Source organism: Falco cherrug, chromosome 6, assembly GCF_023634085.1.
Source record: "Falco cherrug isolate bFalChe1 chromosome 6, bFalChe1.pri, whole genome shotgun sequence".
NCBI lineage: Eukaryota > Metazoa > Chordata > Aves > Falconiformes > Falconidae > Falco > Falco cherrug.
Window position 1 is genome coordinate 6,799,093 of NC_073702.1, and position 24,304 is coordinate 6,823,396.

At 41.0% G+C, this 24,304-nt stretch overlaps 1 protein-coding gene across 7 annotated transcripts in view; it reads left to right on the plus strand.

The window, feature by feature from the left end:
• Positions 1-12,039: 12,039 nt before the first annotated feature.
• The window catches only part of CEP162 (centrosomal protein 162), a 47,942-nt gene continuing 35,677 nt past the window's right edge, over positions 12,040-24,304 (plus strand). For 3 of the 7 annotated variants that reach the window (XM_027797936.2, XM_027797937.2, XM_027797939.2), the window contains exons 1-5: positions 12,040-12,553; positions 12,991-13,076; positions 13,913-14,016; positions 18,981-19,119; positions 22,669-22,779. In XM_027797936.2, coding sequence (XP_027653737.2) covers positions 13,957-14,016; positions 18,981-19,119; positions 22,669-22,779 — 310 coding nt within the window. In that variant the 5' untranslated portion in view covers positions 12,040-12,553; positions 12,991-13,076; positions 13,913-13,956. Of the gene's footprint in view, positions 12,554-12,990; positions 13,077-13,912; positions 14,017-18,979; positions 19,120-20,640; positions 22,538-22,668; positions 22,780-24,304 lie in introns of those variants that run through there. The other 4 variants (XM_014287312.3, XM_027797941.2, XM_027797940.2 and 1 more) reach the window with 4 other exon arrangements.

Consider the following 24,304-nt stretch of genomic DNA (forward strand, 5'->3'; position numbering starts at 1 on the left):
GGGACACATTGGAAAAAGATTTTTGTAGGAAAGCAATGTGACACTATTTAACCTTCTGATTAGGTAAAGCATTACATGAGCCTTTTTAATTGGGGGAATGTCACTGCAGCAGTTCCCCGGGCAGGAAGTGGCGGCTGATGCCTGTGGAAAGCAGGCTGCATGAGGTTTGAAGCAGCACCCTTTGAAGTGAATGGAAAGAGTTTTACTGAGCTCAGCGGAGGTACTCTGCATTTGTACTAATGCAATTCTGAGTACAATTTGACCCATGGGGATGAAGGGCACTGGCTAAATGAAAAAATAGCATGAATCCTTTGTTTATGTTACAGAAAAGCCCATATTGTATGCAATATTACTAAGAAATAAAATATCCTTTGCAGTGAAACAGTTTGTTCTTCCTAATCCAGTATTATTGTTACGCATGTGTTAAATCATAGGATACACATGGTTGTAAAAGCTGATTTATTAACTAACTAAAAATCAGAGGCATCCACCCAAGCGCCACCCAGCATCTGCTGGGACTAATGTCCCTCAAAAACGTCCCATATGTCAAAGGAGGGTATAGGCTCAGAAAAAACACTAATCCCAGCTGGTCAAAAGGAGCAAAAGAAAAACAGGTTTTGCTTTATAGACTACAGTATTTTGTTTGTTTTCATTAAACACTCTTACTGATTTTAAACATCTGTATTTGTTAACTTGTTTAGCTCTTTCAAACTTAAGAGTACAAACAGGGCCATATGTGCTTACTGCTGGCATTTCTGTTCCCCACGCTAACATTGGCCTCCAGAGCCAGGCTTATCTCTGACAACTCGGTAAACATGGCTCACGATGAAATCTGAACTATGCGAGGTAGTTTCTGCCTGCAGAAGGCAGAAGGGACACGTGGAAACCTCCCTCTTAAAACCGGCAGCACCCGCTGCGGCAATGCCGGCTGGGCTGAAGCAAGGCTGACATATGGGGGGCTGCATGGGGCCGGCTCCACTGTCTCTGGTCGTTAGGTTTCTCATCGTTTGCATTTGCTGGTTGGAGTCCGCGCAAGCAGGTGGAAGGGTAAACTCCAGTGACTTGCACATCCCGCTGTTACATTGTCGTAGAGGCTGGTCTGGAATAAAACGAGTAGCTTCCCGCGGCTGCATGAAGCAAGTCTGCTTGCCTCCAGTCACAGCTGGTCAAGAAGAAGATTAAGAAGTGGTTTGGCTTCAATGTATTAGTACTTTCACAGAGATGAAATAGAGTGCACTCCAGGGCTCTTTAATCTAGCAGAGGATGGTCTCACAAGTGGAAGGTTCAAGCCAAACACATTTAAGTGATGAATTAGATAGGTTTTTAACAAAAGGAGGAATCACCATTACAGACCGGAACCAGTTACTCAGGAAAGCGATGTCTTTATGGCTGCTTTCCTAGAGGGCAGGTCACAGTCGGATGAGTTACCAGCCCCAGTCCCACAATACCTCCGATGGACGGGAGATCGGACTACACAGCCTGTAGTCATCTTCACCCTGTATACTTTGGGAACCCATGGAGCTGTGGATGTGTCACTTGCACTCCCCAGAAGTGCAGGGAAATTACAGTCATGCTTCATCTTCCACTATGGGAGAAAAAAATTAATCCCTTATATTCTTCTAATTTTTGGCAATTGACAGCTATGCTTAGGAAAAAAAAAAAAAAAAAGACTCATTTAAGGCATATCCCAGAGAGTGCTCTCACTTTGAATATTCAGGTCACTTTTTGCAACTACTCATCTAATTTCAGGCCAATCCAGAATAACTTTCCCAGAATATTTTGACTTCGGCTTTTTCCTCCTATGATTGACCTGTCAAGTATAATTCCAGTTTCTAATATATGCCTTTGCAGTAGGTGTATAATCTTGGAACCTGGTCTGGAATTATCCAACCTAATTTTTGACACCCAAGTTGCCTGCTGAATTCTTAATACAAATGGGCCTCTCTTTAGCAACGATTCTTAGTTTCTTTTCCTCAGGTAGTTTGCCCCTTCACACAGACACCATAGATACTGTCATTAAACATTCATCTATATTTAGAATTACAGAAACATGTATCTCTTTTGTCCTCAAACCCTGTCCCCTTTGCCTTCAAGACCTATATTTCATGCTCGGTCCTTCTCTAAGGCTTTGCACCCAGCCCGTGCTCCATGCTATAGAGGTATGAGTCCATGCTCACTTCTCCTGGCTTATTCTCCATAAGCCAGGCATCCATTCAGTCCTTGAGACAGGGGCGCACCCACACACAAGAGCATGTGCACGCACATACGTGTGTTCACACACATACACTCATTTTTTAAATACATGCAGCAACTCTGCCTGCCCCTTTGCAGCAGATAACATGGGAAATACTGATACTATATGAAAGCTAGGGGAGCAGAAGCAGGGAGAGAAGGTGGTAGGTACATGTATGCATACATTTCTTCAAAGGAGAAGAGGAACGGTTAGTGGAATACATACATGTGTGTGTTTAAATGGGAAATGAGGGGGGAGAAGCAAAGGAATGGCAAAGCTTATTTGTCAAAGGCTACAGAAGGCAGAAGACAGACAAATTTGGTTTGTGGATACAGGAGAACTGAGGACAGTCTCTGCTGTTCATGTGCAAGTGTGTACACATGTTGGGGTGAGGGAGAATCATGCTGTGAACTGAGGAAAAGTTCTCCTGATCCTCTCTGGACACAGCCCATGTGAGCCTGACTGCAGCTGTATGAGACTACTAACAGAAGATAAGGGCAGGCAAGAGCTACGGTGGTCTTGGTTCATTGAACACTTCCAAAGGCAGGAATCCAGCATTAGGAGAGGTGCATTACAGTCCTGCAGAAGTCTCGTAAACAATCTGAGCCACTGAATGCCACCACTAGTCCTAGAGACTTTCGGAAGCCTCTCTCAACGTTTCACTAACAAAAGTGTGTAAAATTGTCTGTTCAGCCCTTGTATGCTTCCCTACAGGAGGCACCAGCAATATGAGCTGCTCAGAGAACACACAGGTTTCTGGACATGAAACTGATGATACCTTTTTACTTGTTCCTCTTTTCCCTGCAACATCCCTTTCACTCCATTCTTTAATATGTATCTTTTTTGATTATTAACATTGGCCCCCAGGACAGCTGACTCTTGTCACACCTGTAAGAATACACATGTTAATCTGACTAGACTCAAAGTCCCCTAAGAAGGCAAAAAAGCATCCGAGAGGGTTATCAAAAGCTTCTAGACAATGGAATATCTCAAGAAAACTGGCTTTACTCTCCTGGGTGTGGACTGTGGCTTGTACACATTTTTGAAATCAAGGGCAGGTGTCTGGGAATGCTACCGCAAAGAAAATACACAGGGGGGTCTAATTCATATGGCTTCACATCCCCTTCTAAATTTGCACATCTTTCCGTGTCCAACTATTGGGTGATTTTTATCTCTTACTACGTTTTGACCTCGACAACGTGAAGATCAAATAAGCAGCCCATCATCAATTAACTTTCCAAAGCAAATACTTCAATATTCACAACACATATGCATCACAGGCATAGATGCCGGGCTGTGTGCGCCTTGGTGGGTGTGTGTGCACACGCAGAAGGAGCCAGGGGAATGGGCTGCTCAGTTAACACACAAGTTTCGGAACATGTGGATTATACGCTCTCCTTGTACCTCTTCTCCCCACAACATCTCTTTCACTCCGAATGCAGGCAGATACACATACACACACATGCTCACCTTTGATATAAAATTGGGCCTGGCTCTTGCTGTGAATGTAATTTTCATCTGCTTAATGTCTCTCTTAACGCTCTTCTGTAAGTGGTCTGAGGGGGCCACCATGTCAGGAGAATTTTGGCCCACAATGTTTTAAACCTCATCACACATTAGGGCCAGAAACAGCAATAGCTTCTCATTGTAAATTGTGCCTGTTATTGTAATTTATCAGGATCAAACAGTTGCTGGCAGCCCTTTCCATAAGATCCGGTTGCAGTGTCTATATCAGCATCAAGCAAAATCAAACATGGCTTGCGAACAGAGGTTTAGCGATAAATAAATCACTCAGGGAGCTTTAGAGAAACAAGTCTTCACACACACCAATGTTATGGTACTTGTCTTTATTTCTCTTCCAGCTTTCCTTTCTTTTCTTTTCTTTTTTTTTTTTTTTTTTTTTAATTTGATTCACAGTGTTCGGATGACATGTGTTTTGCCTTATTCAGCCATTTGGAGTACAGGTGCATGACTGTGTTTTTGATGGAGTGTTGCTATTCTGGAGTGCTCCATCCAAAACACAATCCCACACATGTAATCCAAACTGCCGAAGATGAGTCAACCATCTTCCCTTTGCCATGATAATTAGACACTTCTTTTCATTCAAAGTCTCATAGCCTTTATTATTAGTTGCAGATGCCATGCTTGAACAATATTGTTGAATCTTAAAAGGCTTTCACACCGGGCTATTTTATCCCTCAGAGTGGAGGAAATTAACAAAAAGCCCAGGCTTATCCAAACTTAAATTAAATCAAATCAAATATTATGACACTGCAAGAAAACAGTGACACCTAAATACCTTTAGCACACATGTAAAAATCATAGCTTAATATTCTAGTAAGTAAATATAGCAGCTTGCTGGCTTTGTCATAATTAGGGGATTCACGGAACAGCAGCTTCCAGCCTTACTAATCCAGGCAGGCCACACATTCAAGTGTCTTTTCCTTGAAAACGTTTCAGTTTCTTATCACATTAAGAAAATGACCACTTCCCAGAAGCCTGAAACAACAAAGAACCTCAGTAGGTTTAAAATCCTTAAGCTAGGTATTATTTTCCAGACAAATGCTTGCAAAAGGCAGTTTTCACAAGTCTTAATATATGCTGTCTGAACCTTGGGACTGCTGGTGTTTATTTCTGGTACCTTAGGAGCTAAGAGGCGATTAGTGGGGTAGATATGGAGAGAAAGAAGACATGGGAAAGCAGGTGACATAGTCCTTCAAGACTAAGCTTTAAGGACTATTTTAGTCCTCTGACAAGCCGATCTCTTGGTGGCATTTTTGGTACTAGGTGGGTGGCAGACAGACACCAAATGTTCAGCTGCTGGAAAACTAAGTAATGACAGGTTGTATCCCTACCTAAAGAACTGTTTATGGGGGGGGAAAAATATCTTCTGCCTGTCCACATTTGTGAGATTCAGAGAGGTGAGGTTTCCCTTTCCATAGTACCTGTCCAGCTGGCTTTTGTTTTCTGTACTTAAAACATCAGATTAGATTATCTTTATTTGCAGGTGTGAAAAAATAAACCAAAAAAGGAGGACACGTGCTGACACCAGAAAGCTTGCTTTACCTGATGGAGGATGAGACCTCCTTGTCAAGTGCTGCCAGCACAGGGCAACAAAGGCAGCGTGCTACAAATGTGCTGTAGGTGAGGGATCTGCACCGAGCTGAAATGGCCCAAGCAATGCTGGAGATGTGGCAGTAGAGGAGACCTCAGATTTCTCTGACTTCCCCACCCCCCGGCTCTGTACTAACAGCATCTGTACAAACAGCATGGGACCGGGCCCTGCATCTCCACGAGCAAGGATGACGAGTGAGACAGCTAAATTAAATCGACAAACACATGAACTTGCTTCACACAGAGAACAGACTTGTAGTAGTCACCCTGTTCCCCCATCGATACCAGTTAACACATCCCAGGGTTTTTGTTACTACATGTGAACCTGAATTCTGGGGGGTTTATTCCTTAACTGGCCAAAGACAAAAAAGGGTATCCATGTGCACTCATCTACTTTTTTTTTCACTTATTGGAGGAAAAGGGCTTCCTACACATTCACCTTGGCAGTCCGTGAATCAGCTGGCAGAGCAGAACTTGCACAGGCAACAATTCCTGGCAAGGATCTGATTTTGTCCCCCCAGCTTTTAAGACCTGATGCTCAGTTCCCTGTGCAGGAATGTAAGACTAAACCTCACAGCACGATTTCAAAGAAAATAAAATATGTGGAGCAGATTATCTTAGGATAAAATTATAATGAGAAAAAAAGCTTGAGGAAAAAGGTAACTGGAGTAAATTTTACACTCCAGCTCTCCTGTCCAAAGGTACACTGTCACTACCTTTAGCCTACTGAAAATGCCATAGGAATACCACTAACAAGCCGCTTGGTTCACAGCAATACTGTTTACAGCAGACATGAAGTCAGGAAAACTGTGCAATACATTATTGGTTGAAAAGTTAAATCAAACTCCTGGCAAATAAATGAATGCTCATTCCAAATTTTCTTTCTAAAAATGTAGGCTAGTAGACGGCAAAGTGAGTGATCCATTAACAAAGTAATGACCTTTCAAGCCAGAAGACGATCTTGCCCAGTAACTAACTGCTTAATGAAATTACTACCTCAGCAGCATAATTACACGTCCTTTGACAGAAGCCGCAGAAAGTCGAGTAGACCGTGCCCATCGAGCTTGAACTCCGGTGCTTACAGCTGCGCTGCTCCATTTCAGTGCAAGGAGCCACGCAAGCATGCTGAATGCCCTCAGCCCGGCACGGGGAGCTGAACCACCTGAGCAATCCAAACTGGAGTCGGAATACCATTAGTTATCACGTGTATGCACCTGCCACTACGCCCCACCTGTGTCCCAGGGCAGACAGACCTAGAGTTAGCAGAGGAATGCCAGCAGTTACACACAGGTGAAGAACAGGTTGGAGGGGCTGTTCTCATACACCTCCAGATGAAGAACAAGCACCACGCTGCCCGCCTGTAGCCATCACCGGTGGTGTGGGGCATACCTAGCGGGGGGCTTCAAACAGAGAAGGGTGCTGGCCTCTGACAGAGGCAAATCTCAGCAACATTTTGACTGATTTCCCTGAGAAGATGCACAAATCTTTCTACCTTTTCACTTCAGCAGAGACTCCAACCCAGAATAAGCATCCTGTGCTGAAAGCAGGGAAGCACGATCCTTGGCCAAGTGGGTGTTCCAGGTTCCCCCCACTCCAGTAACAGGTCATTTTTAAATCAATCCCCCCCAAAACCTGAAGACCTCCCAGTTGCACTAAGCACAACAGTTTGATAATTTTTCAGACAGTAGGATAAATGTGATATAATGACTAGCTGTATTTTAGGGAGAAATCTCCTCTGGCAATCCTAAAACTACCTTACTTTCAGAGGAAAATGCTGAAAATTGCAAATCTATCACTTAAGAGTTTACGCTGTTTCTGTACCAACAAATGTAATCGCACTTGCCATATGGTGCTTTCTCAGATACTTATCTGCAGAGAAATGATGTTCCCCTAAAGTAGCTTTTTAAGATAAACACACATCCATGTGCTGTTTATTGTACTTTAAAAATACACACACACAAAAAAAAAAAAAAAAAAAAAAGGTTGAGCACAGAGAAATTTCTTCAAACTGCATTTGGAGAGTGACCCAAGATGTGGGAAAGTTGTCTATTGCTTATGTTATTTTTTCACCCACTTTTGAGTGCTTTGAGGCTACATTTCCCCTGAGTTATGACAGATATTGCCACCCACCTTAGTTCTTCCTGCCTCTGCCCTAACAGAACCTCTTTGTTGTTTTATCTAATCAGATTCAGAGGCCCTGCTAGAGTTGGCTCTTTCAGACTGTTCAAAGCGGTTATATTTCTTATTTCCCAGGCTTCAGAAGAACTAAAAATAACCAAGTGAAAATCTGAAATGCAAAGCTAATATTCTTGCCAGTGTTAGGCAGATATGTCGTCAGGACTAACGAGAGATTTTACAGATCTGAAAAATTTTAATAAATCAGGACACTTAGTTTTTGGAGTTTTCTGAGTTTAACCTTTCCAAAGCCACTAAGAATTTTTTGTAAAAATATTTACCTTTTTTTCTGAACAGAAGATATGCAGTGTGTCTTCATGCAAAGAGATAAACTTATAAAACTTCCTACATACAAAGAAGAATATTCATGGCAGATGACAGTTTCAAATGACTTCGGGGTGAATGTAACCCAAGTTGTTTCTCAGTCCCTGTGTAGAGTAGGAGTCGTAGGTGTGTCGCCTGATGCCAAGTACTGAGAATTTTCACTGGCAAAGGAGCTGCAGCAGGCATAGGGCAGGGCAGTTAGGCTAGTTCAAAAGTGCTACAGTTGTTAAACCAGCCCTATCTTTGCCCAGTAATTTTTCCAGGATTTGTCAAAAGCGAAAGCTCCTAACAGGAGGGATCTTACTCCGCTGGCTGGATTATGTAGTAGAGGAATGCTTCCCAACAAGTTTATAGAGAATCAGCAAATGGAAGAAAAAGCAGCATTAATTGCTGGCAAATGCACTTCTTTTGAGAGAGTGAGAAGCAGCTATAATTATTGACTGCAAACATTCACCCTCTTAAAGGAACTTCTAACTGCTTACATTTCCTGGTGATAGTTTTCTCTATGATGGGGAAGGGTTTACTCCTGCAGCAGTAACTACAGCAACGTTGCGCTCCCCGTCTTCCAGAGGAACTGGAAAGTTGGCAGCACAGGGCACAACATCAAGGCAACTAAGCACTTACACAAATGAGCCAAAGGGAGGATCTGTTTTCCAAAGGTCTGAGAGCTGGTGCATGTTTGCTAACTTCCAGAAACTGGGAAATAGACAGCAATGTGACAGCCCAGCTTCCAAACCCCCAGCTCCGTCCAAGGGATGCAAGCTTCAAGCAGAAATAAAATCAGTGACTGGCCTAAGCCTCTGGAATAATTTGAAACACAACACAGAATTTTGTTCTCAGCCCATGCAGAAACTGCAAGAGGGAAAAGGTGGGTGAGATGCTAAGCTGAGCTCAGGCTAGCTACCGTAACACAGTCAACCATAAATCTGGCCCTTGAGATCTGAGGACTATGGTTAATCAGTGGCGAAACAAAATAAGACCTGCAGTGAAACAAAAGTGAAAGCATATAAAAAAAGTTTTTTTAAACTGAAATTATAGTTGAGTGAACTATTTTATAACTAATCCTAATTTAACAATGCCAGACTACTGTTTTCTCTTGCATAAAATACAGTTCCACCTCATTTTTCCATTTTCTATGCAACTTGTACTTTTATGGAAGGCTCTTCCTTTTTCTGATGCATATACTGGAAAGGGATTTTATTGCATAGTCATGTAAGGAAGCATTATCACAGTGGGCATGCCCAGAGAATGCAGTTTTAACTTCTTAATTCACCACTGTTTGTTTGCTTTTCATTCAGTATGAAACTGTTAACCTTTAAAAAAACAAAACCAAGAATATGGCTAAATATTTATTATCATAATCTCGTATTTCACATATTTGCAAGTTCAGTACTGAAATACTATCTAATGCAATGCCTCAGCCAAAGTGGATGTGGCAGACGTTTTGTTTCTTTTTTATTTGATGTCTTTCTCCCCATTGACATTTATGGATGATACGAATCTGAAATCAGATGTGCAAAAACAAAAGTATGGATATTTTATCCCTTTTAATATTACCATTAATTGTTTGAAATTATTATACTAATACGTGAAGCCTTATATTTTAGCAATTTTATCACGAAAAAAATATGTGTTAAGTGTACACGACACACATTTAAATGAGACGCCAATGACTACAGCGGCAAAATCTGGTTTCATAGAAGTCAGCAAAGGATTCCCACCCATGTCAGCAGAGACAGAATTTTACTTTATAATTTGGGGCTCTGTCCAGCAGGACCTATTTCAGAACTTGTGACCGCTCTTTTGCTTTATCAGTGCCGACACCCAAATTGCCATGTTTCTGGCTGAAATTCATGGCTAGCCCTGCTCTCCGTTTTTGAAGCTCCACTGTTAAGAGCTCTTGAGAAAACTGCTCCAACTGGTTGGCATTAAAAGGAAATGAAAATCTTTTAAGTGGCTATTGTGCATGTTATTTGAATGCACTGGATGACATTTCAACACCAGGCAATGCCTCCACCACCACAGTCATCAAGAGTGGTTTGGGTTTTTTTTCCTTCCCATATGGGCACTGAGGTTTCCAACAGCATTGATCCCTCTGCACATTTTTCTATACTTTGTACAAGCCTCTTTGAACATATTTCTGCAAACAGAAATGGGCAACAGTCTTTTAGCAGCTTGCAGGACTCAGCCCTTGATGTGATTATTTGATTATATATAAAGTAACTCTCGTGATCAATGAATGATGTCACAGCTATCACTTTGAAGTTAGCAGCAAAACTTGCATTGGCTTAAATCTGAGCGGGATCAAGGCACGCAGCATCAGACTGACACCCCTTAATTAATTTCCATATTTCTCTCTAAATGCTCATGCCTCACTCGACGCTTTTTCATGAGATGAGAGAAAAGAGCAAACGCTGGAAACTGATGTTTTCACCAGCAGCAAGCTGTCACGCTTAACAAATCGTTCTAGTGTATTAGTTTATGTGGGCATCCTGTCCTTGATCAGCTCCCACATTTCCCATAGGCAGCAGCAGAAGTTGTGCACAAGGACAAAAGAAATGACCCATGCTTTGCAAATGGAAAAATAATACTCCATCTGCAGACAAAAGGCCTGATTGAAAGAATTGCTGCAGCACCTTTAGCAAAGTAATTCCTATTGAATTGGGTGGAAAATAGAGAGCCCGTATTTCTTTGCTTCTTTGAATTTAACTGTAATTTATACTCGCATAAAAAAATCTGGGATACATAAAGGCCATATTGGAAGCATGGTCTTTATCTCTCAAGCTAACAGGAAATGAGAGCCCATAATAGGGTTTTAACTAGTTTCTCACTTGTGATGAGCATCCAACACTCGCCGAAGAAAACTTCCTTTCAAAATCTTTTCATTCCAAGTCAGCTCAACAGAGAATCAAAATGTGTGTGCGCATGTGTGTGTGTGAACAATGTTCATTTGTATTCTTAAGTGAGCTTGTTTTATTTTGCCATTTACTAAATGCTGGTGTAAAAATTCCTAAAGCAACGTGACTCTCACAACAAACACAACTGACAGACCCTAGCTGGAGAGCACATGCAAGCACAGACTGCAATTGTTCTGTGGTTATTTGAGAGACAGTGGTCAGGGAAACAGGGGTCATTAATTTCTCTGTGTATTTTAAACATTTCCAGAGATGTGCTAAAATGTATTAAAAGCACAGCAGCAGACATCTAAGGCTGAAACATTAGAAAAGCTTTAGAAGGGGATTTCTGCGCGAGAGCAGAAGGGATGGTTTGGGTTTGACCTTTGCATCAGGGAAGGCAACACGCTTTAACCCTTCCCATCTTGCTTTTCCAGAGGATCAGCTGGGCGACTTCTGGAGGAGCGCATCCCTCAGGAACCTGAGGAAGAGCTCTTGGCTGCAGGTGGCAACAGCGCTGGCCCCACGGGCTGCGTGAACAGGGCCACAGGTGGTCCCCTGCACGGGCCCGGCGCCACCGAACGGGGACACGAGCTGCACTCGGCCAGCGCGCCCGCGCCTCGCCCGGGGCTCCCGCGCGGCGCAACAAGGCGGGCACGGGAGACCAGGGAGCCGCAAGCTCGGCACCGACGGCGGGGAGGATGCCACGGCCGCGGCCCTATCTCTGCCCCGCCGCCGCCAGCCCGGGGGCAGGCGGCCAGGGGGCCCCAAGCCCGTCCCCGTCCCTGCGGGGCCGGCACCCGCCTCCCCCCGCTCACAGCCCCCGCTCGCCGCAGGCAGGTGCGCCGGCAGGCCTCGGCCAGGGGCTGCCGCGTTATCCTGGCGTGACCCCTCACGGTGCGAGCGCCGAGCGGCGCGGCCCGGCCTGGCCGCGCTCACCCGCGCCCGTCTCCGCCGCTGCCGCCGCCCAGCAGGCGGCGCCGTTCCGCACGCCCGGCAAGCGACGCCGGGGTACGTCACCGCGCGGCGACTTCCGCCTCCAGCCGCGCGGGCCGCGCCGGGCCCAGGCGACTTCAGCCGCCGTAGCCATGGCGGCGGGCGCGCTGCTCGCCCGTCACGTGGCCTCCACGCGCGGCGGCGCGGGGCGGGGGCGGCGCCCAGCCGGCGGATGTGGCGGCTCCACGTGACGCGGCGCCCCGCGGGCAGTTTTGGCGGGCGCGGCGGCGGCTGCGGGGGTTGCCTGGGCAAGCGCGCCGCCTGCGGGGAGGGCCGCGGCCGGGGGGCGGCCCGGGTGCGCTCCCGGCGCCCCGAGGCAGGGCAGCGGGCGGGCCGCCCGCCCTCAGCGCAGCGCTCGGCTCTCAGCCGCTTTCCGGAGCGCGCCCCCGGCCCGCGGAGCCCAGCCCTGCCCGCCGGCCCGGCCTGGCTGTGCCTCGTCGGGGGCGGCTCTCCTCCCGTCCGGCCGCTTGCCTCCGACCCCCGAGCTGCCGGGGGCCGTCGCGGCCTGTCGCCAGCGGTCGCTGGGCCCGGGGCGGGAGAGGAGGGGCTGGCGGTGGGGAGCACGGCCCCCCGGCCCGGGCCCTGCCTCTGCTTCAGGGGAAGCCGGAGGAGGAGGCGGCACAGGTCACGGCTGGGCCTAACGCCGGGATGATTAAAAGATTACGTGAAAGGTGTTAGGCTCTGTAAGCTTTCCTTCATCCCTGCAGTCTAGCCATACCTTCCCAAAACCTGCTTTCTGCGCTGTGTTGCAGCATCTATCCCAGCAAGTGACTGCTTTGGTTTATGTGCAGCCATTTGTGAGCCTCCAGTGCTAAAGGTATGGCTGTAAAGTATATTTGCTAAGGGTGATGTTTGTAATCTTCTGGTATGGAAATTGTCTGGCATATTTGTTGCCCTTTGGAAAAATAAAGTTTTATATTGTTTTATGAAAGCTGTAACTGGAAGCTGGAAGTACAGATAATGTCAGAAGAATAAGTTTGTTTTTTCTGGTAGAGGCTGGAATTATGTATTCTCCACTTGCTGAAGTGGTTGGCACAGCTCGTAAACCGTTAGAGCATCTAATGTTTAACATCTAGTGTTCTTTGATGTAAAAGTATAAAAGGATACTGGATTATGTGTGTCATGAGAGGTAACATTCTTAATCTTCTTACCATGTTTTTGGAGTTATTGTCCAAGAGCTTACATAAGGATATCTTACTCAACTCAGTCTGGGCAGTCTGCTATAATTTCTTTTTTTTTTTTTAACTTCCAAAGCCAAAGAGTCGGGTGGTCTATGGATGAATAAGGAGTGAAAGCAGGAAGCAGTTGTCACAACTTGCCTGTCAAAATCAATTTACTAGGTAGGTAACAGTCCTGTGTACTGAGAGGGCTTCATATTGGGAGAAGTTTTATTTAATGGTAAAAGCATTTCTGCAAATGTTTAGCCCTTTTATACATTACATACCAGTTCTCAGCCTGGAAGATGCTAGGGTAGTTTAATGCTGCTCTACATATGCAGTTTTGGAAGTAGCATATGTGTTGAGCAGTGTGATATACAAAGGCTTTGTTGCATTTTGAGTGTGGGGTATATTTTATACCTGAGAAGTTCACACACGCGTTAGGGAATGGGAGAGGGCAAGTGCCATTGGCTTTCTGTCTCAGGGCAGACCAAACCTAATGTCATCCTGTAATCTTAAAGACTTTCATGTATTTATTGTTTACTGAGTCCTAAGCACAGCAGAGGTGATGAAACAACTTATAATGCCAGATGTCTCCCGTTTTGGGGAAGAAACACAGAAAGGAATAAAAGCTCTTAAAATGGCTGAGAAGTATTACTGCAGTGGATTCTTGTTTGATCATTGACAAAATGCTTAAGTATGGGTAACTGAGAGCTGTCTTTTGGAAAAAAAAATGAAGAGAATAATATTTTATTTATCCCTGAAAGTTTTTAAATGCTGAAACTGTTATTTTGGCAATGAGTATTTTGATGATAAGAAATCTGGGTAATCCAGGTATGTTTGCATGGATTGTCTTCATTCTGTAAGTAATTTAGATTAAAGGTGGGAGGAATGAAATCTGGCATCTCTCAAAGTTTGGATTATTTTTGCTTATAGCTCTCTATGAAAGCAGCAAATCGCTAGGTTACCTCTACTTTCAGAATGCCTTTAATTAACTTTATTTTTATTTTAAATCTTAGTCTTTAAACTCAGTTGTTTGGAAGGTAACACCCAGCTGCAGATTATGGCTCATCGATTTTCAAAAGAAGAGTTAGATGAGCAGTTTGAAGAGTTTCTGAAAGAGGTATGTTTCAGACCAAGGTCACATCCCTTTATTAAAATACAGGGGGGGAATTAAGCATGGAGGAACATGAAATGGAAGATGCAGCTGTGCTTTTATCACATTCACATAGCTGTCTTATGTGTGGGTCTTTGCAAGGTTTTAACTTCTTCGCTATACTTAATTCCTACTAATCTGCTCTATTGAAGTCAAGAGAACAATTTTGTGATCAAATATTTTGTCACTGCTAGCTTATATCTTCAGAAAGAGCACTTGCTTCTTGACTGTGTTTCAGTTTGTGTTATTTAGTAGCAAAAGCTTCAAATTGATATATAATTGAAAATGAGATTAAAATTTTTTCCTGTATGTAGACACAAGTTACATTATAAGAATTCCCTTATTTTTCTGTGTAATATCTAATTTGACTGAATTCTATTTAAAAATTCTTGTATTAATCCTAACAAAATGATGTATGTTGTAGTGATTACAAAATTTTTATTTGATTCCTTTTTATTCCTCGGGGTGCTTGATGATTTTGAGTACTGGCAAAATCATGCAAGTCTGTGGGTAACGACTTAAGCTAACAATTATTGGATGTGGTCAAAATGCCCTAACTTGGTATGTTTTTGTCACTGCATGTAGACCTGTAATTTCAAAATTTACCCTCTGGTCTGTCAGACACACAGTGTAGTAACCCTAAGATATAAATACTGCATACATAAGACCTTTAATAGGTTATATGACTGTATATAAGTGTAGCTAATGATGGCCGAGGATATTCTTGGGATCTGTTATATGTAATATATGCTTAAAGTTTTTTTTAATGTAGAGATTGTGCTACAGTTTACTTACAAAAAATGTAGGTGCTCAATTCTATAAAAATTGCCACTTGTACTATGTGGTAAAGATCTGTAGTAACCAGAGGCTTCTTTGTAAAGAAGATTTAGCTTCCCCAGGTGAGTCTGTTACACTGCCTCGACTGTGCAGCTTGTGTGTTATTTTTACAGATGGAGAATAAATGTAACTTCACAGAGCAATACTAAATTGAGAGTACAGAAAACTGAAATGCCATCTGAAAGTTAAGATTCACAGATAACTTAAAGGTAGATTTTGGCCTTTAATTTGGTGATGTACTTGAGTTAGCATTCTTGAATTACAGAAATTGTTCATGTTAGTAAAAATAGAAAATTGGGCTCTGCATGTCTGTCAAATTCTTTACTTTCTATTATGAAGGGAGTTGCTCTGGGGAAGAAGAGGAAGAGGTTTATTATTTTATTTATTTTGTGAATCTTGTCAAAATTCCGCATATGGTTGCTTCTAGTATTTTGTTCCTCATTGGACATGCTGTTCTTACTCCTCAGCTATTGCCCATGTTGAGAATGTTTGAGTTAGGAGGAAAAAAAATAAGAAAATAGCTGTATTGAATTATTATAAGTGGTATTTGGCACGTTCCAGATAATGTAACTTCTAACAACTCATGTCTTTCATGTTTTTTATAATTTCAAACTGAAACTTTTGGAAAGTTTTAAGCTTTCTTAGACGCATATACTGCCAATCTAGTCATTAAAAATATGCGTTCTTTTATGTTTTGCTAGCTAGATACAGACCCAAGTAACAATGACGTTATATACTTTCTATTACTTTATATGTGTGCATCTTCTGTTATGTCCCTCCCTTTATTTTTGTTGTTCATTAAAGGTGTGTACCCTTATAATGTTTGAAAAATGAGAAACTGTTGTGCTCTGTTCTTTGAAATAACTGTGTAGGTGATGTTTGTGTTGAGAGTGTAACAGTGGGGGTGGGTGGGGGAATAGCAAAAAATTCATTAGTTTGAGAAGACAATATTGCTTAAGAAAATCTTTCAAAGAAGAAATGGAACAGGATGGTTAAATAACTCAGTGAAACTGCCTTTGGGGCAGCGTATCTATGTTTGCAATTAAAATATACAAAGTTGAAAGATTGTATATACAGTTGGATGATGCAGGTCTAATATGAGGATTAAACCAAAGTATTTTGGCATATGTGCTAAACTTTAAAAGCTATCGGCAGAGGATTTTCTAGGCTTTTATCATACAGAAGGAAACACAAATGTGTAATAACAATTACTCCATGTAGGATAGGTCTTTTAATGATTCCCTCTGCCTGGTCAGGCTTATTCCCAATGCCTTGCCAGAACTGCCTGTTGTCATCCATGATTATTCTCTTCCTCCTCCATTGTCTTTGTGTCTGTGATCTTTCTGCTCCCCACCACCCGTATCTTGCTTTAGCATGCTTCCCTTATTGTCACTTTAATTTCCCTTAAGCATCATCTGTTATATTGGTATAGCTCCTAGGTTTTCAGAGTAGTGGCTGTAAAACTCCACTGCAGTGTGAGGAGCTCTTTCTAATACACAGTGCTTCAATTAGTTGTTTTTTTAAATGACACTTCAAGCAAAGCAAAGTTATGAAAAAGCCATTGTCTGCTTCTAGTCTTCTAGGTTGACTTTTATTCTACTTGTTCATGGACAGCTGAGAGGGAAGGCTTTCAAAAGGAAAGGCTATACCATATTTATTAGAAAATCTGTATAATGGTACCTGGAAGAATAACACTACACCTTAAACCACATTTGAAAAACTTTGTAAATTTTTATTAAAAGATAAAATGTATTAAAATACTATTTCGTACTGAAAATGTAATCTGGATTAGGCTTTACTTACTGAAAAATACTTGTTTCATGAAACAATTACAATGACCAGTCATGAAAGTCCTGAGTGTTTTAGATCCAATCCTCTATTACTTACCTACTTTAAGTTCTTTCATGTGTATAGGAGGTGGTAAGCTGATTATATGCCATGCAGTTGTCTCAGTTCTTAAAACTGACTTTTTTGACTTTTATTTAAGTTGAGATTAAATAACTGACGCTTTTTTTTTAATTATTATTTTGGTTTGGGGTTTTTTTGTGTCTTTTCCTGAGAGGCTGACAGGCTGTTTTGTAAAAGGAAGAAATCAGTGCTACTTCCTGGTACTAAAAAGCCATTGCAGGTCCAAAAAGTTGATAGATGTCTATTTACTTTTTTTCCAAAGGAATTAAAAACCTGTAAGTTTCACTTTTGAGACAACTGACATGTTGGGAAAAATGCACTAATATTTTTATGTCAGCATTTCTTTCCCAGCTGCTGCAACTTCACTGTCTGCAGTTGACAAGATGGCTGAACGTAGAAGGTTTCCAGAACTCAAGAACAACCTGTGGGAGTTGCAGTTTCTTTAGTTACAATACTCTAAGGAGTATGAGCATCACTGAAGTTCTGCTTGCAGAGTAGAGGATACTGTTAGTCATAAAAGAAACAGCAAGCGATAACAGAGCTTGCATCAAGCCTGTCAGTACTTCTAGCTAGCAGGAGGCAGCCCACCCTTCAGGGACAATGGCACTAGTACTTGTGTTGTAAGGAAGTTGTTATTTATAGGAAATTTATTATGAATGTGAAACAGTTTTGTTCTGTGTCACTGAGCCAACTTAAAGAAATTGCGATACATCCTGTTGCCTAGCAGCTTCATAATTCATTAAAATTGTGTCTTATTGAAGTGCAAGGCACAGAGCACTTAAACATTCTTTTTGAGACTGCATGACAGGCATTTAGTTTTCTCAAGTGAAACTGTAAGCTCTAAAGTTGTTGGTCAGAGATACTTGTAAGAATATTTTTTTTTTTTTTAAATGGTCGTTTTGGATAATTGGCATTTGATTTATGGATGTTCTTGTTAGGCCTGTGTAAATTAAAGTGTTAGATATATAGTAAAGGTAAGCTTTTATGGTAGTGCTTTTTAAGCAATAGGAATCAGGTAGTAGACTGCAAAGGCTTGTTTTAATATAACATCCTCTTGTGTTTTACATATTAAATACCCACAGTCCTGTTGTCTCTAGTATTTTAATACTATCACATTTTCTTATTTGTGTCTATTATAAAAGTGAAGCTTTTGAAATTGTCCCATATGATGTGTTTTGTATGTGAATTCTTTGTTTCTTACGCTTTATGGTTTTTGCTAACTGTTCACTGTGTTCTTTGGGACACTTTGGGACAATTGGTTTCAACAGTTATGGCTAAAAGATAAAAATAAAAGTATGCCACTACCCTTAACCCAATGTTTACTGAGTTCAAGCACAAAGAATACGTAGTACATGAGGTTGCAGTGCACTAGCTTAATGAATATATTTCCTTGTTCAGTGTCTGGACAGCTAATTGTGGCTTTGAGCCTGCTGTAAGCCAGAAAGAGCTTTATTAAAGGAAAACAGCAGAGATTTGTTTGTTTTTTAAAAAAGCTGCATCACTTAAAAAAAAAGTTGTTGTCTTATGAAGTATCTTTAGGTCTTTTCCTTCCTGTTACTCTTCAGTAACTTCAATTCATAGAATGTTCATATTCGTAGACTTTTTTTCCTCCATTGATTTAAGCCATCAGTCAAAATTGGCATGGATGACTAACACACACAGAAGCTTAATGCACAGAGTTGGGTAGGAATGGCTCTGACATTTCTACTAATTTCCATAAATGCAAAGTATAAAATTAATTTCTAAAGTCTGATTTCCTGGGAGCTAGAATGTTGCTTGTGAAGGTTTATTTTTAGAATTTTAATAATGTTGTTCATGTACAAAGCAAGGCCAAGGCTAAACTTTCTGCTGTACTTCATTATCTTCAGGGATGTAGTTGGGATTTTGGTTCTTATATTTTGTAGCTAATTGAAAAAGGATTGATTATGCTGTTCCTTTGTACATATACTCTAACAAGTAGTTAACTTTTAACATACCCAAATTCTGGCAGTGGGGTTATTATATTATGCCACATTAATATAGTTATTGTTTCTTAGTCAACTTTGACATGCATGTACAAAAAAGGCAGGCAGTGGGGAGTGAAGAGAGGCATCTGAACTCAGAAGTCTAGAACTCAGTGGCTGAAAGACAGTTGAACAATGCGAATATGTAAAAGCTGTCTTTAATGTTGTATGCAATTGACTCAGTCTCTTTCAGATGATTCACTTGGAAATTCGAAGAAAAAATCCAGCGTTCTTGAGACATTGGGACAGCCCAGGAAAAAAGAAACGAAGAAAAAGAATTCAGTGCCATGGTGGATATCTGAGGAAGATTCAGACGATGGTGGTAAAATAATGCAGTTTTGCAATTTTTTGGCCACAGGGGGTCAGGCTAGTACTTTCTTAGACTTCATACAGGCCTGGTTTCAGGTTAAGTTGGTGCCACTCAAGTCTAGAAGATTACAGTGCGAGTTTGTAAAGCATTAAAACCCAAATGTAATTGTTGGGGTTGTTTTTTTAAAGGATCATACTCAAGCTGTAAGCAAGCTTTCTGCTGCTTTTTCTGTAGCTTTCGAGTTATTAAAACTTGTGAAGAGTAAACACGTCATTAATAGGAAGATAATTAGAAAATCAAAACCATGAATTCTGCTGAAATATTTGTGGGTGTGTTTTGTTACCAGCATGTTCCTTACACTGACCTTTTATAGATTTCTTTTGTCAAAACTGGAGAGGAAAAAGACCCATTTGTGTAATCTTATGCAAATTAAGTATTTGTAATAGGTTAGGGAAACGCATAAAAAGTTTTCAACAGCAGCTGATTCAAAGATGTGTGTCTGTCAATATTCTCAACATTTCCCTTGGCAAGAACTCAAGGGGAAAAGGACTGTGATTACATGATTGCTAGGCCAGTATTGACTTAGTCACATAGTTCTGAAAGAAAATACATTATTGTTTGTAAGGTTTCCACCCCTAGTTTTCCGTGTCTTCGTTGCTTTCTTATTGGGTAGTAAAGCCTATGAGTAGTTTCCACAGAGTGATTGCCTCTTGTGCTTATAGTAATTGGTGAAGTCTTATTTTCATGATTTGTATAATTTATAACTGAAGCTTAACAGAAGGTTCCAGAATCAGTTTTTCACTTGTCAGAGTTAAGATACTGCTGGTAATCTCCAGTTTTAAGCGTAGCTCTGTCCTGTCAATGTTGTCATAGTTAGGAGTCGAATCTTAGTCAGCATTTGTGCCATTTAGGCATAACCCTAACAGGTGTTGTCTGGACGGCTTATCTGTCTCTAACCTTTTAAGATGTTGTTGGAAAACTCAAATGGATATGAGAGAGTTCCTATCATGTAGTTATGAGATACTACGATTTCCTTACAGCTTTTCAAAAACTGGAAGGACAGAGTGTTCTTGCTGGGCAAAGTGCGCGAATTAAGCTGTTAGCATGACCTCATTTTTCTACATAATATCAAAGTTTTCAGGTGTCTTCAGAAGTCAAGCATTCTTCCATGGTTTTTCTGAGATGCTTGAGGCAACCCATAAAGCACTTTAATGCTTCTCATGCTGCTTAAACCAGAACACACTGGAATAGGTACTTAGAAGACAGGGTGATTACAAATTTTAGAGGACAATGCTTGTGTGGGTTAAGTACAATGCAGAGCAGAATTAGAAGAAATAATGGGATTATATCAAGTTGTTCCAATTCTATCACTTTTATTTTTTCAATTAAAAATATCTTATCAGCTGTGTAATTTAACTAGAAGTAAAGCTATTAGGACTGAAACATACTTGATCTGCAGTTTATTGACGTATAAAATAAAAAGAGTTCTGGTAAACTTCTTAAGGTCTCAAAAAATGCTTCTCCTTTTAATAGGAAAACATTCCGAAGATGAGCCTACCCAGTTTTGCTGGTATGGAATACATTTACTTGGAAAAGAAGCTAACCTGTTCATATTCATATTCTAGATGAAGGGGCTGGATTTTTTGGAGGAAGTTGAAAGTAATCTGTGTGTAATGCTTTTTGAATCAAAGCAAAGGTCCAATGTGTCTTGGCAGTTGGACATAATAAAACTCAGAATACGAACGTGGGGCAGATATGCTAGATCTGTGTGCTGAATTCTTCCCCATGCACCATTTTTGCCAGTCAGATTGTTAGGATCTGTACCTCTGTTACCAGTTTCTGCATAGAATTCTGTGCTTGTGTGACATACACAGTAAGCCATATCCCACCACCCATATGCCACCTAGGAACAAGTATTGCCAAGCAGAGGGGCCTTAAAATTTTGCCAGAGGGCTTTCCAGGCTCTGTCTTGGCAAGAAGAGGACAGCTGGGTGGTGTGAAGCAGAGCTCCTGGTTGTATCATCCCATCAGGAAAGGGCTGTATTTGTCACACCGGACACTTGGAAACGGTAGCAGCTGTATTAACGTATACTGTGATAGATGAGGAGCTGCCTAGCACAGAAGCAATCTGTGTTATGATGAATGCCATTCTGCTAACTAGTTGTAGGGCAATTAACTTCCTGTCAGAAAACAGTCATTGGCAGAGGCCAGCTTGGCCACCTTCAGTATAAACTTGAGTTTTCCTCTGCGGTTGTGAAAGTACATAACTTTTATGTGGCTATAACTGAGAATGATGAATCCCACGCATAAAGGGTACACCCTACAAACTATGCTATGATTTTGATTCATGTAGATACACTTGCAATATTTTAAAATGACAGGTCAGGTGACCTTAAGGAGCTTGGTATGGATAGGCTTCTAGAACTGCTCGTTTTTTCCTCTCTGTGTGTCTGTTTGTATTTGACATAGTACTTGGAAGCATGCAAGACAATCTAATGTTTTCCAAGAGATGTATGTTGTGTAGTACGTTGTTCAGATGTATTAATAGTGGATAAAGGCACAGAAGCATTGCAATATTAGTTACTGCACAGGGTGACTAAGAAGATTATTTAGATTTGTAGCTTTGTAATGTTATTAAGTGTGCCCTAAATAGTAAAATAATTGTCCTGCAGGAAAAAAATAATATTGCTGTGATGATAATAAAGAAATCAGCTGAATTTAATTTCTGAGAAGTGTAATGCTGACATGCTTTGTAATTTTATGGAGATCCTTGTATATTCTTCTAGGCTTGAACCTTCATGTTGGTTGGAGTTAGGACTTCATTAACAGGCTGTCAGCTAATAAAATTATTATTTTTGAAGTGTTTTGTCATCATGGACCAAATTTATGTAAATGTGTAAGTCTTACCTCCACCCACAGTGAAGCACTGCGTTACAAATTTGTGTTCCGTATATATGAATTGATGTGTTTGGCACTGTATAGAGATATTGTTATATTAACAAAGTATGAAGTCTGGGTAATCAGCTTGAGTAATGCACCAAGCTGATAAATTGTTTCTGATTTGAGGTTTTCATTTTTAGTTACTTCATTATCTATCTATACCATGCTTTCTCGGAAAGGCACAAAGAGAGATGACTGGAAGACTAAATACACGCTATGCATTTTTTTGTTGTTGTTGTCTGATTGTTTTTTCCAAGGCATCTTGTTACAGAAGTGCCAGGAGAGATTTAAACCAATATCCGATTTTCACTTGGTTTTGTAGATTAATGGTAAGCAGCATAGACTATTTCTGTTTGTTGGGCTGAGAAGTATAAAGTATATTTTAAAATATCTCAGCTTGTTATTCTAGGCACGTTGGAACTCCTTGTGCTTCAGCTTTAAACTGAAATGTGCAAATATGATTCAAGATACTGTCTTCCATATTTGACAGGTTAAAGACCTACCTCTAACGTCCTTTCTATTTGCTTTTGTCATTTAAATGCTGAAAAGAAATTGGATAATAAGAATTCTTGTCTTGTCTTTCTTGCCTGTCTGTTTTTGCTGTTTGTCTTACTCTTCAAGATTTTCAAACAAGATTTGTTAAACTGGGAAAAGAGAAGACACTGATGGAAAGCCATGCTGAAATAGTGGAAAATAGTGAACAAAAGAGTCCCTATTCAGATTCACAGTCTGGTATTTGATTAAATATGTCTTGTTATATTTATTCAATATCAGCTTTGTATCACTAGTGCGTTTTCTATAGAAAATCCTTTGCAAATTGTCCATTTGACCATAGCGCTGTCACTGAAAGCAAGCTGCCACTTACTTCATTTGTCATTTCCAGAAGAAAATAACAACTGTGTGAGCTTCTGCTCAGTTGTCATTAATGTCATTAATCACTACATATCTGATGTGGGACAGACAGTATTGAATGTAAGCCGTGGGGGAGAATAACTCTGAAGATCTGAACAAGTCAGAATGTTTAGTAAACAGAAAATCTCTTACACTTTTCTATTTCATACTCAAGAAATATTAATATTCACTGTCCTACTTTTTTTTATTGATGTGATTCTTTTCCCTCTGCTGACCAGTAGGCTGTCTGGTACAGGCTGCTCCTGGAACAGAAAAAATACAGTTGGTGTAATAATGACAAACAAAGTTTAATCTACAAGATTATTTTAGTCAGTGTAACTTCAGATTCAACCTTTTATGTGAAGTCACTTTTTATGCTATCTGAAGAGATACTCTGGAGCTTAATTAAGAATTATAAACATAGATCATGAAATACTTTTGTGTACAGAACAATAGCAGTTACCTTGTATCTACTAGTTGAAATGCGGCTTTGGTGTTAAATTCAAGCAGATCAATAATATTTTGGAGAGCAATGACAAAGAAATATTTGGCACCTGGTCTTTAGGTCACGTTGGTTTCTGCTATGTAGCCTGTAGAGCATTTCTCTGTGTTAGCTTTCTAGAGCATATATGCTGCCCTGTTTTCATAAGCCTCCTTTGCATAGAAATAGCTATAAAGCATCTTGGTCTGGGAAATAAACACTAATACTGAATCTGTTTCTCGAATTAGGCTTAATATTTGAAATAGGAGCAATAGGAGGACTTCGGTAGTTATTTCAAATTACTGTTTTAAAAGGCATAACATTAGTTAGTTATTACTAGGCATTAGTTATAACAGAAGGCATGCTGTCAACAGTTTTAGTTTCCCAGTAAATGTGGAAGAATATAAATCCAGAGAAGTGATGTCTCACTAGTGGACTTGGATGTCAGTTGAGGGAATAAAGGACCCAGGTGTTGTATTGGAACGGATATCTCATCACATATCCTCATAGTCCTGTTTCTGGATAGCAGAAGTATTTGGCCCAATCCCCTAGATTACTCTTGCTCTCTCTTGTGTCAAGGTAAATTCAGAAGACCTGTAACTAAGAGTTTTCTCTGAATTAGCCAGTTTAGAAGCACCTTCCACCCTGGACAATTTGAACAAGGAAAAGTCTTAACAAGTGCATCTGGGTAGCTTAAGGGGTGTGAAGTGTGCAGTGTGACTATCACGTAAGTACCATGAGAGAGCACAGTTTTCAGCATAGGTACTGTTATTTAAACTTAATTCTACTAATGTGAATGGAAGGTGTTTGGTTGTATTTGCTGCTAAGCGAGTCCTCACAAGGGTCTGAGCGAAGAACATGCAGTTCTTGTACCTGACAGTGATA